This window comes from Puntigrus tetrazona, chromosome 22 (assembly GCF_018831695.1).
Source record: "Puntigrus tetrazona isolate hp1 chromosome 22, ASM1883169v1, whole genome shotgun sequence".
In the NCBI taxonomy this organism is placed as follows: domain Eukaryota; kingdom Metazoa; phylum Chordata; class Actinopteri; order Cypriniformes; family Cyprinidae; genus Puntigrus; species Puntigrus tetrazona.
Window position 1 is genome coordinate 12,578,264 of NC_056720.1, and position 18,374 is coordinate 12,596,637.

General features: G+C 37.9%; 1 protein-coding gene across 2 annotated transcripts; it reads right to left on the bottom strand.

Moving 5' to 3' along the window:
* Nucleotides 1-247: 247 nt before the first annotated feature.
* Nucleotides 248-18,202, bottom strand: LOC122327653 (complement C3-like). 2 transcript variants are annotated; one of them, XM_043223120.1, is made up of 41 exons: nt 17,981-18,202; nt 17,750-17,776; nt 17,419-17,611; nt 17,151-17,313; nt 17,003-17,073; nt 16,822-16,913; nt 16,624-16,706; nt 16,456-16,543; nt 15,654-15,756; nt 15,456-15,570; nt 15,237-15,352; nt 13,207-13,362; nt 12,898-13,110; nt 12,612-12,812; nt 11,090-11,248; nt 10,887-11,016; nt 10,208-10,270; nt 9,672-10,131; nt 9,500-9,585; nt 8,910-9,049; nt 8,617-8,826; nt 8,413-8,479; nt 7,799-7,885; nt 7,461-7,664; nt 7,294-7,369; nt 7,055-7,214; nt 6,692-6,802; nt 5,599-5,743; nt 5,355-5,518; nt 5,120-5,275; nt 3,187-3,246; nt 3,008-3,098; nt 2,746-2,797; nt 2,574-2,661; nt 1,989-2,078; nt 1,805-1,910; nt 1,038-1,127; nt 880-963; nt 708-788; nt 485-632; nt 248-412 (listed from the first exon to the last, which is right to left on the bottom strand). In XM_043223120.1, the coding sequence occupies exons 1-41, from the start codon at nt 18,052-18,054 to the stop codon at nt 256-258; spliced, it is 5,160 nt and encodes a 1,719-aa protein (XP_043079055.1). In that variant the 5' UTR covers nt 18,055-18,202; the 3' UTR covers nt 248-255. The 2 variants fall into 2 exon arrangements, with proteins under 2 accessions (XP_043079055.1, XP_043079056.1); XM_043223121.1 differs by lacking the exons at nt 16,456-16,543; nt 16,624-16,706; nt 16,822-16,913; ... (3 more) ...; nt 17,750-17,776; nt 17,981-18,202 and adding an exon at nt 16,242-16,312.
* Nucleotides 18,203-18,374: the final 172 nt, after the last annotated feature.

Sequence of the window (18,374 nt, forward strand, 5' to 3'; positions counted from 1 at the left end):
AACCAATCTATATTGAAATATTTTCTGTCCTCACTTCTGCATTTTAAATGACATATTACTTCACACTATATTAATAAACAATTTTAAATGATTTTTTTTTTAAATGTACAACATAACAGCACAGTTTCGTAAGACTTACTTTTATCACTTATTTTTGATAACAGTTAGTTTTTACAAAAATTCTGCTACTACAAAGCATTAAATCACTGTCAGTTATTAAGTGTTAATATCCATTTTTCCATTAGTAGTGTATGTTCAAAAACCAACATCTGTCTTACAGCCGCTTTCTGTCAGGTCCTTTGCAAAGCTCTCCAACTCGGCACATTTCCTTTCCAGTGCAGATCCAGCTCCACATTCAGACTCAGACGGCCAGCGCTCGACCCATGTGTCTTTACCCAGCATATACACAAATCTAAGAGAGAAAACAACACTAAATTATGAAAAATGAACCATAACGTGTATTTTTGTGCCTAACGCTACTCACTTGTTGGACGTGCTCCCTGCGTGCCAAACATCTCTGATGGGCCCAATGATCAGATAGTCCTGACCCTCTCTCAAACCAAGTCCTGTCCTACAGCTCGCATGAGAGAGGAACGTCCTCCTTTCATTCTCGTTCAGGCCTTCCTCTGACCCTACACAAACACAAATGGAGATCCATGAGCCAGACTGCTGGGTACAAGAAGAAAACAAGACTCTAGTAGACGTACCCTCTTTGATAACCTGCACAATCTCCATCTCAAACTGGTCGTAGTGACTCTGGCTGACGCTGATCAGCTTGACCCTGTAGACTGAAGAAAAGACACATTTATAGATGAGATGATGTGACATTATGATGGCCTTCGCCAAAAAACACATTCATTTAACAGAAGAAACGCTCACCATGATGTAATCCATTGCACACAGTGGCCTTCCTCTGTTTTGTACTGAAAGATGAGGAGTCCTCCTTCATTACACAACAGTCACCTATGAAAGAGGGTTCATAACTGCTTTAAGACTGTTTAAAGGTATGATTTTGTCCAAAGTCCTGTTAAACTGACCGTGAGAGCAGCGACACACGTTGTCTTTGCAGATTTGATCAAGCTGCTCTTTGTCTTCTGGAGGAGAGTAGAACCTGCTACAGCGTTTATCTGAAACAACAGAGTCCCAGAACACAATATCACAATAATTAGCAATACAAATTAGTAAACAAACAAAGACAACCAGAATTTATTTTGAATTTATTTTGTTAATTTCATTCTTTCGTATTTTACAAAGGAGACTGAAAACCCATGACATAAAGCATGTTAATACGGTGACACATGTAAGATCTTTTCTCGTAAAAACGAGATGTTATGTCATTAAAACAACATTTTCTTTTTCAGTTACAACAAGATGTTTCCTGTGAAAATAGATGTAGGTCCTATGATACATTATGTGAGCGATTGTACGCTCTGCTGTCACCACAGTCTGATATAAACGAGGATCTGCACACTGCTCAAATGGTCGAAATACTCATTTCGATTTGTTTCAGTCAAAAAAAGAAATTCCGATTATTCAAAAATAACTGATCATATAACCTAAAGAGTCAGGTCTCTGAGTGCAGTTATTGGATCACACTGTATTGAAAACAGATTGGAGATTAAAACCATTAAAATAAATTTTTGAATGATCTAACCCTTAATAGCATGTTCAGTTTCTCAGAAAAGTAAAAGCGCACTTCATTTTGATAGCAGAAACAATGTGAGTTAAACACCAAAGTATTATGCTTAAAGGTTTAGATTAGCTGTGCACTTTATCAAACATAGCTAATTAAATATATACTAACCTTTGTTGTAGTACTGGTACACTGTGACAGTGGAGGGCTGAAGGAGACCCACTTTAAATTTCTGATGCAGTCTGAATGATATCGTGTCTGTCTGAGTACTGGATACCTTTCCGGGACGTACAGACAAAGACAAATATTCCATGATGCCTTCATTTACGTCATGATAAACTATATGTTAGCTTACCCTAAAAAGGTGAATTATGAGGGATCCTCTGTCGCTCAGGTTGTCCACCACTTGAAAGTTGTTGATGTAGCGATCCACCGAATTTGAGAGCTGGAAAGTCACAACAGACATTATCACGTCTACAACCAAACAAAATGTCCTGCTACATGCTGTCTACATAGGTAGTTGCCTACACAGTTAGCATCCTAACTGTCAAGGTGACATATTTCAAGTGCTGTTTTTAATTAGTGATATGTGCACTGCAGTATAATTCATTCCAACAGAGCTTAATGTCAATATGTTATAAAGCAAAAAGCACATCATTGTCATAAAATACAAAGCAAACTAAATTGTTGGGTAGAAAAAGTCAACTGGTATTAAATGAAATGGTATTACATGTGTTTATATTTATAATCAACTTTTTTTTAACCATCTTGGATGTAGCTTCTTGCAGTGCATTATGAGAATTCTCCATGATATTGAATTTGAAAAACATTAGACTATTCATGTTCCTCGACACACTTTAGCACAGCTGTGGTGCTGTCTAAGCAGAATACAGAATAAGCTTCTTCTAATGTAGTGCCACATTATGTGATGAGATCTTACCAATTCTAAATCTGAGTTTTCAGGCTCAAAGCCGGTGGGCAGACTGATGTCCAGAATCACCATCCTCACCTGCCGTCCCTCCAGAGCCCTTTGGGGTGCAAAGCAGTGAATTATGGGTACTGAACCAATTTACTTACTGTATAAAAAATGCTGTCTACCTATAACTGCTTACCTCACGTTGATATTAAGTCTGTATGACTTTTCTACATCCGATGTTTTTTTTTCTAAAATGGTTCAAAGAGTGATCTTTTATTAAAAGCTTAATTTGTTTTGTTTTACTTTCCAAGTACTGTACATTGAAAAGTATTGTATTGTAAAATGACATGTGAATGTGCCTGTAAAGTGTCTCAGACCATAGCATTTTTACAGTCTTTAACCATTAAAATGTAGAAAATGTTTACACATATTAAGGAATCAAAAAGTTGACAACGCACCACTAGTCTCGGCGATGGAGACGTCCAGCTGAAAGCCGTTACATGTGCTGTTCTCATACACATCAGGAAGCTGGTGGTACACCGTCACTACCTGGGATTCATAAAAAAAAGTTCAAACTAAATTACGTTTTGATTTTATGTTATGATTCAGTAATTTAATGTAGATAGCCATTTAGCACCTCCAAAATGCCCTTGCCCTTCCCAGAAGCCTCCACTGTGAATTTCTGATCAAGAGGCACCTGGAAGAAATGAAACTGAGTTACTGTATTTCGATCCAAACCTCCGTTTCTTTATCTAGTGAATTATCATACTGCAAAAAGTGTATTTCTGTGATGCATCACTGTGATACATCAGTGGTAACCAGAAATTGGGACTTCTGGTCTACAAAGAATCACTGGCGCTCTCTTTTTCGGTTCACTCTCGACCTATTTTTCGCCATCTATGTTGGAAAAAAGAAAGAAGTGAATGTGTAGCTGTCAGTCACCGCACCGACGTGAATCCTGTACTTAGGAATCACAGATTATACCCCATGTCTTGAAATATATGACCTAAATAAGAATTTTTTTACCAGATATTATCATCTGAACAAGTAAGTAACAAGTCTGCCACACTTTGTTCTGACCTACTAAGGAAAAAAGCATTACAATAAATCACGCTATAATGGTGATTAAATCTAACAATCGATTAGCTCATATCACATCGGGACAACTTCTTTATGTTTACAGGCATGACGTAATTACTCGAATTTCTCATAAAAACCTACCCATATCACAAAAATTAGAACAAATTATTATAAGTTAACTGTTGAGAATCGGGCTAAAGGCGACAGTTTTGAACACTGGCTGGTTATGTATTTTCTCAAACATTGATTTTGAATGTCTCCAGTTTTAAGCAGGAGTGAAAGAAATTCATACTCATGCATCACATGATTGTCTTTCAAGATACAGTAATGTTCTTCCAAAATGTGACAGTATAATAACCAGTATTAGGGAAAGTTCTTTTAAAAGTAATGCATTTCAATATCCACTACTGCTCCCCAAAATACGTTACTTTTATGTCACTTTGCAAATCTGGACTGGGCTTTCTTGTTTGCCAAAAATGTAACTTTTTTATATTAAGAACAAAGTTAAAAGTGAAATAAATTAGACTCTCACTGAAGGAAATTGACATGGTATAGTTTACCATGGTGTAGCATCTCTTTTTTTCAAAACAGTTTGAAAATGTCTGGGCATTCAGGTTATGCATTTTGGTGCAGGAATTTGGTCCCATTCTTGCCTGATGTAGGTTTCCATCTGCTAAATAGTTAATCTTGTATTTTTTGTTTAATAATGCACCAAATGTTCTCTATTGGTGAAAGATCTGGCCTGCAGTCAGGCCAATTCAACACCCAGACTCTTCTACTATGAAGCCATGTAGTTGTAATAGCTGCAGTATGTGGTTTTGCATTGTCCTCCTGAAATACACAAGGCCTTCCCTAAAATATCACCTGGAGGGAAGCATATGTTGCCCTAAAACCTTTACATACCTTTTAGTATTCATAAAGCCTTTCAAAACATGCAAGCTGCCCATACCGTATGCACTCATGCGCCCCCATACCATCAGAGATGCTGGCTTTTGAACTGAACACTGATAACATGCAGGAAAGTCTCCCTCCTCTTTAGCCTGGAGGACACTGTGTCCATGATTTCTAACAAGAATGTCAAATTTGGAACCGTCTGACCACACAAAACTTTTCCACATTGTCTTTAAAGTATTCCACGTTTTTTTCTGCCCATCTTTGCTCTGCCTCTCTAAGACATCCCTTTATTAGCTAGTCATGTTATAGACCTGATGTTGATTAATTTAATTAGTTGCTAGATGCTCTTCCAGCTGAATCTGAATTTTTCTGTTTAAACATTTATTATGTTATTATATTCTTTATGTCCTTTTGTGAAGATAATGGCTCATTTTATTCAAATGTAAAAAACATCTCATCTGGAATTTGTGTTGTACTATTGACTTGGAAAAGTAATCTGATTATATAACTCACATTACTTATATCGCGCTACCCCCAACACTGATAATAACTCCATATTTGTCTACAAAAGGAAACTGAAAGACTGGAGATCGCACCCGTGAAGATCGGGCCACATGTGCCATTTTTGGATTGAATGTCCAGCGTATGTCACTGCGACCAGGAACACTGAGCTCCACCAACAGATTGAGATCTTCAGGGGGAGGCCTCTTCACCAGGTATTCAGACAGAGCCTGTAGCACCACCATAGTGGACTGATGGGAGAAAAACTGTCATTAATCTACCTCAAATACAGATATGAGACAATTAGTGAAAGTTTCTTATGGTTTTTACCTGAGTAGAGCCGTATCCTCCTCCAATGCCACGCTTCTCGTTCAGCCATCGAAAGGGGACGGCTGCCTCTTCCATGTGGCCACCTTTGATCAGAGCTAACAACGCATAGCCAGTAGCTTCCAGCGTGAAGAAATAATTAATAGAGTCAGGCCAGTGGGTTCGATCTGTTGATTGTAAATATAGAAACATGAGAAAGACAGGACAGTACAAAGCAAGGTATTTTTTGCTTCCGAAGGCTAAGTACCAGGTGATGCTAAATTTAGTAACATGCTCTTCATGCAGCCATAGTTGGATACCGCTAAAGCGTAGCATGCTATAGCTGCTGTGTATGGTCTCTTCACCCGGGGGTAATGCTCTCTTATGTACAAGGCTGCTTTTCTGACTTGGTCCTGCAACAATTAAAGGGAGAAGATCAAATCAGTCCCACTGAACATGTAAGAACAATAGTCCACTGAGCCTGGTAGTACAAAATGAATTTGTTAATATACAACTTAATATTAGATTTTTTTGAGGATACTGGGAAACATACTTCAGTGGGGAAGTGCGAGCCTTATTGATTATTATTAATAATAATAATAATAATTTGTGTATATGCCTTTGTTGGTACATTGAATAATGTGCTTTTTTGTAAAAGCTGCTACATGTTTACCTTAAAAAAGGTTTAATTGTCTTTAACCTTGTGGTATTTTCTTTACTGAGAAAGTAAAATTGTAACTTAATTTACATTTTATATAATAATAATATTAATAATATAAATATCTAATAATAAATTTACTTATACTAAATATAATAAATTTACTACAATAAAACTTACAATTATTTAATTTAGTTACTATTTTAATCATTCAATTTCTCAGTATTATTTTTTTTTATTGTCCTAATTATTAAGCATAGCATTAGTTCTAGCAAGTCATGTTAGTCAAGCTTGCATGATCTGAATTAGGCTCATTTCATTAATGATCTTAGCTATACATTTATGTTTGATTCTGTTCTGTTACCCTAGAGGAGTTATTGCTGCTCTCCTTGCTCTCATCCATGCTAGGCTACATGGAAGTGCAAGGGAGTTCTTGGCCAGAAGAAAACAATACCTCAAATTCAAACTGTATTATTTGAATTAATTCTAATTATTCAATTTATCTTTTTAGCTTATTATTTAATGTATTTTTTTCTCATTATTTAATTTAGCTTGTTTATTCAGTGGCCAATTGCATAAACTTAAGAACTAGTTTTGCCAACTAGCAGTTGCCAAGAGGTAATGCAAATGAGACAAATCTATCTTTTCATAACTGAATTCCCAGATGTTTTTAGCAATTTCAAAGAGTAAAGACTGAAGTTACCTTTATGTCGAGGCTTGGCTCTTGGCAAGTAAGAGCATTTTGTGCCTCTGCCAAAGCAATGAGCACGAATGAGGTCAGAGACACTCTGGATTCAGAGCCTTGAAGGCCTCCCTGTATCATAACACAGTATACATACAACATGTGTTAGTATTGTACTATTTTATTGTTTGTTGTGAAGTTAATATATAATTCAGTCATGAAACTCTAGATGGTGTAGGCTGACAAGTTGTTAACGTAACTGGTGATACTCAGAGGTATAAACGTCTTGGCACAAGCTGATTGTCAATTATAAGCATGCTAAAATCTTCCAAGAGTTGTAATTATAGAACTCCAGTTACTGCAATGACAGCTATGATCTCTTACCGTCATACTGGTGTCGTAGACAGGATTGTCCTCCTGAAAGGATCCATCAGGACGCTGTTTATTCTTGAGGAGGTACACCAGAGGGCCACACAGATGCTTGTCATTGATGCTTATAAATGATTTTGCCATGGAGAAAACCTTCACCACGTATGCAGTGATCCTGAGACGAACAGAACATAAAAACAGATGAGCTCTACAGGGACATGTTCAACATGAAGCTGTAATCAATGATGTAATACCATGTGCTGGTCCCCTCTTTAGCGTAGGGAGGATACGAGTCATCCTTTTTCCGGTAATTAAGCTGATTTTCATACCCTGAACATGAACAATGTGAACAATGATCATTTACTGTGTAACGTAAAGTGAAGTAATGGTTATTCTTATCCCTCTCTGAGTTTCAGTGCACCTGTCTGGATGTATTTGATGGCCTCTTGTCTGCGATCTACTCCCACAGCGTCCCAGTTTCCACTGCTGTCCAGGTAATGGGTGGCAATGAGGGGCAGCGTGATTCTGGCCAGGTTCTGCTCCACACATCCACCGGGCATCCGGATCAACGCTGCCAGAGAGTCCTCCTTAATAGAGTTATCAATGCTGTCTGCCAGCAAATCACCTGAGACATGAAATTTAAAAAACAAACTGTGAAATTCTTGACATTTGATCACAAAAATTGAATATCCATAATGTAATTGAGGATAATACTCAGTTACTATGACGTTATGAATAAGGCTTAAAAAAATGTCAAACCTCTGACATTGACAGATGTCTCCGGCAGAGAATTGGGCACAACACCGTCCAATTGCATCTTCTCCACTTCTATCAGCTGTTTACCAGCTGAGATGAAGACAACAACAAATATATAAACACACACACACACACACACATATATATATATATATATATATATATATATATATATATATATATATATATACACAGTATATATATAACAACATTGGAACAACATTTTAATCCAAAAATTTAAGTTTGACCATATCTCCACACTTTAACCTAGCCTTACCCATGAGTAATGAATAATACCCAGCAGGCACCGGTTGTCCATATAATGTTAGGTTGACGTTAGACATGATGTCAGACAGACTTTGCATTTTGGTTGAGAATGAAAATCGAGTTGACGTACATTTTTGACACTAATTGACTTAATGTTGGATTTTAAACTTAAACAACAAATATCTACATTGGATTATTGGATATCAAATTAACATTGACGTTTGACGTTGAACTGGCCCAGGCTTAACCAAATATCATCATCTTATGACATTGTGTAAATCCTGATATCTTAAATCTCTTTTTTTTTCCTTTTTAAATTGCCGGAAATAATGAGTTTAAAGCAGTCTTACCGCTGTTTCCTTTCTCTGAGGGGTTCAGCACAAAGCTCCTAACTTTAATTGTCTGGATGCCTTCGACCTAAACCACAAAATATATCAATATATACTAGACTGTTATTGAACCAAGATTTCAAAAAACACACAACATGTACCAAAAAATATTATATATTACTAATATTATGTGTGATACAGAGCAGGTTTTAAGAGCTCACTTACCACCACACGTAGATTCTTCCTCACTGCGTCCCGCCCCATGAAGGAGTCCGCGGCGGCTGTGACCTGTAGAGGAAGCTCTCCTGTTTTAAGAGGGATGATGGTGTATGAAATCAGCTTGGATGAGCTGGCCGGAACCAAAACCTGCTGTCTGTGTTGTCCAGTAAATGCCACGCTACACATGTCCTCTGTCTTCTCCAGAATCACCATGACCTGCAAAAAGACACAGTGTCCGAATCGGGACACAAATAAACTAAAGACTGCACGTGATTGTTTTGTGATGCTGTGAAACTGACCTCTAGTTCTGACTTCATATAGTTATGGACCACAGCTTTGATTTCCACATGTTCATTTCTGGACACCGAGTGAGGCAGCCGCAGATCTATGAAGAATTTCTTTGACGCACGGATGTCATAAGGTTCGGCTACACAGAAACCTGGAAGACGGTCACAAACCAGGAATTATCGCTTTCTTAGGGACAGTAATTTTGACAATTCCTTGTTTTTATAAGTTTTTAAAAGCTACTAAAATTATACAGTTGAATGCTTTCGTTTCCTTCTTGTCAATGTTTTGTTAATATTGTTAAATATGACAAAAAGATCAAAGTAGGCACACCGCAAGATTAATTTTTTGTGGGTTGAAAATCCAATAACACTTTTCTTATATACTCTGCCCAAAATTCATAAGGCCTATAAAGATGTTCCTCCTGGTACTTCTATTTCTGCAGTTATAGATTATTTTAGTGCGTTCTTTCATTAGAGATACATTGAATTTCTCTGAGATTTCATTGAGATTATTCATGCTGTAGTATTGTCCTCAACACCCATACTTTTAGTCGCTATGGATGTTGAAGTCTTATAATGTACAAGTGGACGGAGCTGTTTACCTGTCTGAGGTGAAGCACTGATGGCTAGAAACCTCCACTGAGTGATGCTGTCAGGAAGAACAGTGTTTACTGGTAATATAGCCAATCTGGAATAAAAGCATGGAGAGATGCTTCCATGAACGAACGTGATAAAAGTGAGACGTCTATACTGAGTCAAAGGTCAAACTCCTACCCATCAGTCTTGGTGACACTGGGTAATGTAATGTCAGTCCACAGCCATGACTCAAAGAACTTGCTGCGCACGTAAATGTCCTCTAAGTCAGCTAAATCATCTTCGTCAAACTCCTCCACCTCTTCTTCTTCTTCAATTTGACTGGCTTCATGTTGTGAATCCACAGAATATGCATATGAAAAACTGGTAAACATTGGCACTTCATAAAAATCATAATAATACACATCTGTGCTGATGGTGAGCGGAGGGGTGGTGGTTGGTGGAGCGGTTGTTGTTGGAGGTCTGGTCACGACACCGAGCTCCTCTCCTCTGTACTCTGCACAACAGCGAAGGAAAGCCAACACACAGCTCCAGTCCTCAGTGATGTAGAGCGAGCGGCGGTAGCAGGAATATGGCATGGGAATCTCCCTCATGCCGTCCACACAACATCTCTGCAGGAGCTCATCAGAATATACCTTCTCTAGAAGGAAAACATGTTTGGAATGACTTAGCACATTATTTTTATGATTTATGATGTAATAAGAACCCTGACTCACCCAGTTGCGCTCTAAGCTGCAGTTTGGCAGCAGAACGTCTTCTTCTAGATCTACTGGAGCAATCTATTCCAATCAAACCAAAGAAAACACACTCTTAAAACTAAAGGTTCTCTAATGGTATTGATGGTTTCATTTAGAACCTTCAACATCCATTGAATTGTTCTTGTATTCTTATAGTTGAAAAGGTTTCACACAAGGAAATTTTAAAGAAATCTAAAATGTCATGCCATTTTGTGCTGCTATCTTCACTAGCTTCACCTAATTCTGAAACTTTGGATTAGTGATTAGTGTGTTATACAAACTACTGTTCAATAGTTTGGAATCAGTATGATTGTATTATAAAGACATTAATTTATCAAAGTGCCATTAAAATTGCAGGTGTACTGTCTAGGTATACTTCAAATAAATGGTAGTAGAAATCCAAGAAGCGTAGAAGTCTCATATGGTCGGTCATCCCGATCGAGGATGAAAACGTAAACGAATCAGTTCATGTATCACATGGTACTACACTAGACAGAAAGTCTTTAGGTTAGCTCTTTAGGTTGGTACATTAATATGGACTAATAAACATTAACGTCTCTAGTTTTAGCCAGAGATACCTTGATGAAGCTTTCATAGTAATGAAAAATAGAAAAAATACATTAAATAAATGTTAATGCTGTGTACTCGTATGAATGACCTTTTCTGTAATCTGTGTATCCTCCTGTGCTGGAATGAAACATCAGTCCTGCGTCACTGAAAACACCCATATTATTCCTTCCTCCTCCTGCGGTGCAGCCCATATCACCTTGACCCACCACCTCCCACACCTGAATCAAAGAGAGAAGAGGATCCATGAGGATCTGGAGAAGGTTCTGGAGAGAAGACTATATCATCACTCACCTTCTTCTGCGTCAGACGGCTTTTACTTAACAGGAAGATGGCATTATCCACAGCAACCAGGCTGACCTTTGCCCCCGGGTCTCCTTTCACTTTAAGTTTAATGCTGCTGCCTGGTGAGTATGAATTAACATTTTCTCCTTCCGCTGATCCTATGCTGAGCTAATACAAATCAGAAATGCACAAAAATTGTATTATACTTATTTTACTTAAATGGGACCTGTTATGCACAATTCACTTTCACATGTTGTTTGGACATAACAGTGGAATGTTTATTTGCAAAGATTAGCACTGGTATTGCCTTTTTTGGACAGGACAGTGCAAAGCATAGAGGAAAACTGGGTAAAGAAAAGGGAGCGTGATCAACAAAGGAACACTATCCTTGATTCGAAATTATTTCACGGTGAGTGCAGTTTTTAAGCTTTTTAAAATAGGTTTTATACATTTACCAAGGCTGTATTGATCTGATAAAAAAAAATACAGTAAAAGTAACACTGTGAAATATTTCATTTACTTATTCATGTAAATGCAAAACTGGATCAAATGCATTGCCTTAGTCTTTAGTGTACCATGATTATTTTTATTATTTATTAATTTGCCTTTTTTGCCTTCATTGCTATAGGGAAGATGAAAATTGACAGGAAGCCAAGAGGGAGAGTGTGGGGTTGGGTTAGAGAAAGTTCCTCGAGCCCATAGCGCAATGTACATCGGTGTGCTGCCCACAAGGCTATCAGTGCTGACAATAAATGTTCATGTGTTTTTAACAAAATTCAAATTGGCTGATATAATAAAGACAGGATTAGACTCATGCTAGGAGAAGAGATCATTTAAAAAACAATTCAGTTTTGACTCCAAATGTACCATGAAGAGCTTAATGTGCATCTGTTGTGGCAGGAAGAGCTAACGACAGACACAGTGGGTGTGGCATCAGGCCTCGGAGTGGCTTTTTATTAACAAAAATACAAAATAATAAAGTGTCCAGGGAAAAGAGTGTCCAAAATAAACGGGGGAACTGGTGTCCTCGTCGTGCTGCAGGGTAAGGGGCGGAGTCCGGCGGCCGCACGCGCTCCACTCTCTGGTCCGGGGTGCGAGGGGTGGTGGCTTCTTCCCGCGGCTTCTCCTTCGCTTCTTCCGAACAGCAGTCAGAAGGGATAAACAGCCCGGCATCCTGGCCTGTCAGCGGTATACGTGTGCAGTCATCGCCAATACTACAGAGTCCGACAGCTTGAATCTCTGGAGGTGTGGCGAGTCCCTCACGCACCCTTCCTGGACCCACAAGGACACCAGTGTGCATGCACGGGGGAAGAGACCGGTCTCTCGAGGAGAGACGCACTCGGCATTTAACGGCATCGGTGATGAGGTTCGATCCACTTCAGGTGTGCCTTGTCACACGCCACCAAAACTGTTCCCTCCTCTCACACACACCCACTCCCGTCAGGAGCCTGGTGAAGGGCGGTAAATAAAGGACAGCTGACTCGTCACACTGTCCTGTAAATAATTGGTCAAGGACATCACATGAACTCACCGAACCAACACACCGGTCCTCCACATCCACAAATACAGAGTCCGCCACCACTTCTGCCCTGGGTTGCCATGGCAAAATATAGTAGGCCACAAAGCGAAACGCAGGTAGCATTTCTGTGGTAACCAGCAGAGGAATGTTTATGATGACCAGGTCTTTAACATTCATCCTAGCAGCGTGGATTATATTTCCTTTACTTATCACCTACAGAAACAATCATCAGTGTATTTAATACAGAGATTTCAGTGATTCTCATAATCTCACAAAATCTTCCCAGTCACAAACTCACAGCATACATTAGTTGCTCCACAAGTTTTCTTCGTTCTCCTTGAATAGATTTGATGTGAGCTTTGATGTTGAGTGTGCTGCCCACCACCACTGAACTGCTGCCCATTGAGATGTGCAGGTAGTTCCTGTCGTCATTAAATGAGGCATATGGCTCCACACGTATCTCTTGAACTGCCTGCTGTTCTGGTTTCAGTAAAGAATCTACTGTCTCAACCTATATAAGATTACAGTATATTCAAATATAAAAATACAATATTCAGCAGACAGGTATAAGACAATTTTCTATTGTTTTTGTATGTGTGTGACTTACCTTCAATATCTGTGAATCAGCATCTGAGCTGTTTATCTCAGGCATGTTGATGGAGACTTTGATGGTGCCTTTGTGTACAGTGATTGGGTTTTGAAAAAAACTGATTTTAACAGGAATATCATGGACTGGAGATCCATCGTGGTCACTCAAGGTAACCTACAAAGCAAAGCAAATTCACTAATATCAACAATGCAATCATGGCATTAGGTTAGATTAGTAGTTGCACAGTTTACCCAGACATTTACATTGCATTTACAAAAAAAGGAAGAAAACACAAAGATAGATAGACAGATAGATACAGATATTAAAGTGTCAAAATATAACAAAGTGCATCCGTCTGGACATAACTACCATTAAAAGACCAGAAGTTGCATCAAATACCAATTTTCTTACTGACTCAAGGAAGCATCAAGCATATTTGTAACTTTCTCACAATTTGGGGGGGAAAAAATAACGCCTAGTACGCAGTTACCACATTTGGATATTATGTAGTATGACGTCACACACAAAAACGCAGATGTTCATCCCTCTACTTCCGCTGCCCTCACTACTATTGATGACTCTGTAGAAAGAGGTTATTGCAAGACTTCCACTCTCGAAGAGGTGGTTACTGCACATCTCAGCTCTGAAGGTCCATGCGGTTGCTCATTTCAATTCCCTCGCAGGCCACCTCGCTTCATAGCTATTATGCATACTTTTTGAAAGCAATGCTCACATTCTCAGGTCCGAAGTGCGAAATCTGTTTGCAAAATAGAAATGTTTTTTCTAATGACCAGCAAGCCAAGCTTTTCTAGTCGCTACTTCCTCTTCCCAAGAAGGAAGGGCGGCTCAGGCACATTCTTGATTTCAGGCAACTGGACCATATACTTATGAAATTGCCTTTCAAGATGCTGCCTTTAAAGCAGATCCTTGTGCAAATTTGCTCAGGGGACTGGTTTGTATTTGTGGATCTGGAAGATGCTTATCACCAACCATCTTGAGATTCACATACGAAGGGGTTATCAATATACAGTTTTACTGTTTAGACTGTCTTTGACCTTGCACACCTTTATAAAGTGCATTGACTCTTTCTCTTCTAAGACAGATCGGAATCTGCATTATAAAATGCCTTGACAATCGGCTTATGTTAGTCAGATCAGAAGGAATCATTCCACAAAGTTTGCTGCCGCTCAGCCAAAATTAATCTATTAAAAATCCAGTAAGTAATCTGCCTTAGAGACAATTAGCGATTCAGCCCAGATGTGGACACAGATTACACCACAAAACTCCCTGACAATTCTGTGTCTGGAAACATCATTCAATCTTGGGACTTTCCACATCCTCTGTAATTCCTCTGGGCCTGCTTCACACGTAGCTTTTCCAATACTGGCTCAAAGGCCATGTTCTATACCTTTGTTTGGTGACTGTTATGTTTTCATTTCAAAGTTACCCAATGACCCCTTGGAAAACCTCTCACCTGTTTCAATCAGGCATCCAATTGGAAATGACCTCCAGAATTAAGGTGGTCATGACAGGTGCCTTCAACTCAGCACTATATGAGGTCAAACCAGTGCTTGCACATCAACCACTTTGAGATGATGGCAGTTTTTCTGGCCCTAAATTAAATTAATAAATAGTATTACAATAAATGAATTAAATAAATTTTAATATGAATTAAAAGGACACCGTACTTTTAGGGAATGGGTTTCCAAACTCTGTTCTGGAGGACCTGTGTCCTGCAGAATTTAGCTCAGACTCTAATTAAATAAACCTGAACCAGCCAATCAAGATCTTACTAGAATACTGGAAACTTCCATGGAAGGTGTGTTGAGGCAACCTGCAAAGCACTGAACCTCCAGGACCGAGATTGGAGAGTCCTGTTTCAGTGATTGACAGCCTGTGATCACCACTCACTTTCATTTTATGAAAAAGCAGCTATGGAATTTTTATTGTGAAAATTACGACAAAAAGGTTTAAAACAACATGAAAGGTTAACTTCCTGAAAGGTGAAGGATCTTCAAACAGTAACTGTCAACAGAAATTAAAATTACCGTCATGGCTAATGGCAGGCCAGGTATGAAATACTTTGGTGTGTCTCTGATGGAAAGCATGTAGGGTGACATGACGATTTTAATACCAGATTTCTCTGCTTCCACAAGGTCGCTACCTGAGGAGAAGAAAGGAGACATAGAATAAAAATAGAATACTGATACTGGTTGTGGAGTGGTTATGATTGTGAGTGGATTTAAGTTTTTCCATGCTTTTCCCACCTGAGCTGGTCATTACTGATGCTTTGACGTACACAGAAGACTTCAGCAGACTGTTTGTGTCAGGATAGACCTTCTTTATCTCTTCCATTGTCAAACTAACTTTTCCTCCGTTCAGCTGCAGAATAATACATGGAGCAACAAGAGTCTTGTACTATTAAGCTATTTTGAAGTACTTAAAGTAAAAAAAAAAAATCTTACATCATTTATTTGCTTCATAGACGTGAGTCTCTTCTTTTCACCATCAATTTCAATACCAAACAGCACATATGCAACACCTTTCACTGGTTCACCATAAAGATACCTGGAAGATATGCATACAGTAACCCCAAAATATTGTAAAATAGGTGCAAAAATTCTACACTAGCTTTCATAAAACTGCATTTAATTGATCACATATACAGTAAAAACAGCAATACTTTATTGTGAAAAGTTTTTTTTTTTGTAATTTAAAATAACTAATATTTTAACACATTTTAAATTCATGTTATTCATGTCTTGCAAAGCTGAAAAATGCTACAATAGAACAGCATTTTTTAAATAGAAATCTTGTGACATGTTTTAACTGGATTATTTTACCTTATCTTTGCAGAATAAAAGTATTATGTAATTGAAAAGAAAGAAAGAACATGCAAAATATTGATTTGTCTGGTCAAATATATGTCTTTAATCTTGACTATGAAATAAATCAAACAAATAAGATTAAAGAAAGAAACAAATAAACCTACATATTTAATATCATAGATGCGGTAAAGAAAAATGTGTGTATTCCAAAGAAAGCATACTCACGTGACTTCACAATCACGATCCTTAAAGTGCCAGTGCACAATTTTAACATAGTACATATTTTCAAAATGATACACATGAATAAACAATTACAAATTACAAATGTAACAATTACAAATGATTGAATATAAGCAAAAATCTAAAATAAATATGATAAATATTTCATCCAAATACACTGAGGCCCTTAATAACAGTTTGATACAAATTAATCACACACCTGGCTGTTATTTCTACCTCCAACTTTTCTGCGTCTAGTCTGAGGTGGGATGTCTTTGGAGTCAAAGTGACGTTGAATGCTGGGAGGACTTGAGAAAAAAGAGAAATGCTGTTAACCGACCAACAGTGAAACATCTAGCAGAATCTGAAGGTAATGTGAAAGACGTACCATATTTCTTGACTTCAAACTCTCTGCTGAAAATGTTCTCTTTTCCCTGATTAAACTTTGCAACTACTTTCCATCTGCCCTCCCTAGAAAGAAGATAATTAGTCAGCAGCCATATCTAAAGTATCATGTAAATCCAAAACTTTTTTGGTCAGATCAATCATTACTTTATAATATATAATATCTGTTCTGTGTGCATACTTGACCACAGATGAGAGGGGGTAAATGTTAGAGAGTATCCCATCGATTGATTTGGCTCTAGAAATACCATGTACTGCAATCCCATCTGGATTCTGAAACATATGTAAATTGTATCGTAATGTATTGTTCCAGAAAAAAAATTATATTTCCTTGCAATTATTGTAATGCCAGTGACAGTTACCTGAATTTCCAGAGAAATATTCCTCTCAGCAGCACGGAATTCAGTGTCAGACACAAAAGCCCTGCAACGCACTAAAAAATTACAATGATCAGGCAAAACCAGAAGATAGTTCACAATAAATGTTCAACACAGTACAACAAGAGCAGACCTGTGTCTCCAGGTTTATAAACCGGTTTATCAGTCTGAATGAAGATGTATCCAGAGCGGAAAGACACTGGTAATACTCTTTCTGCATGATGAAATCTGCTAAACTGAGCAACCAGCTTCACATATTTCTTCTTTCCATCTGGTTGTAGCAGAGTTGGATCAATCTAAATTAAAAGGCAACATTTTATGTTCAGCATGCAATGTTCAATAAAATTTAGCCAACAAAATATACTATGAATTAGAACAAATACATTCATAGCAAACTTTACCTCAATGGTTTTGAGGGCACTGTAGTTATTTTCTGAATTGAGGGTAACCGAGTCCCTCATTAAGACAGTGTCAGACAGTGGATAATCATAGACCGTGATGGTGACTTCTAACGCCTCGGACAGTTTGTGAGCCTCCAGCAGGATGTTCTGTTTAGTTCCAGGCCTCATCTTTGCAGGAGCTAAAACATAAAACCTGCACCAGAATACACATACACAATAATAATAACAACAGTTATAGTAATAATTCATTACAAATGAACATGTTTGCTGTAAATTGATCAAGAATCTGTTTGTTAGCTTTAAGGTCATAGGACAGAAGACAGTTACTTACGCTGGAGATTGGTCTATGACCGGATCCCTGTAAACACAGATAACACACTCAGATACAGATAACCCTATTTAAACCACAACTTGATTTTAAACACAACAGAAATATTTAATGACAATTTTATATCCCACTATTTCTGTAAACATTTTCATACATACAGATATAAAACAAGATGAAAAGTAAAAATGTGTGTACATTATGAAAATAAAATTAATAAAATATTTCACAACGTACAGTCTTTGAGAGGAAGTCTGGGCATCTGAGACGTGACAGAGTAAAGCCGTCCATAACAGCAGTGGAAAGAACATCGTCCTGCTGAACTAAACTCTCACAATAAGTCAGAGACAACAGCAGGACAACTGATATAACCGTAATATCCCTCCCACAAACCCACAGCACAGATATCTCCAAACTTCTTGTGTAATGTTTGCTTTATTCTGAGCAAAAACAAATGGCCACAAATCTAACAAAATGTTAACAAATTCAGGCTTTCAGCATTAGAAAGATCTCCAACTTAAACTATTCTCAACAAACGTTGAAAAAAGCTGCCAAGCTTTTACACACCCTTGTTTTACAAACAAAATATCATATGGGTTGCACATGTGAATATAGAAGGAACCCATAAGCA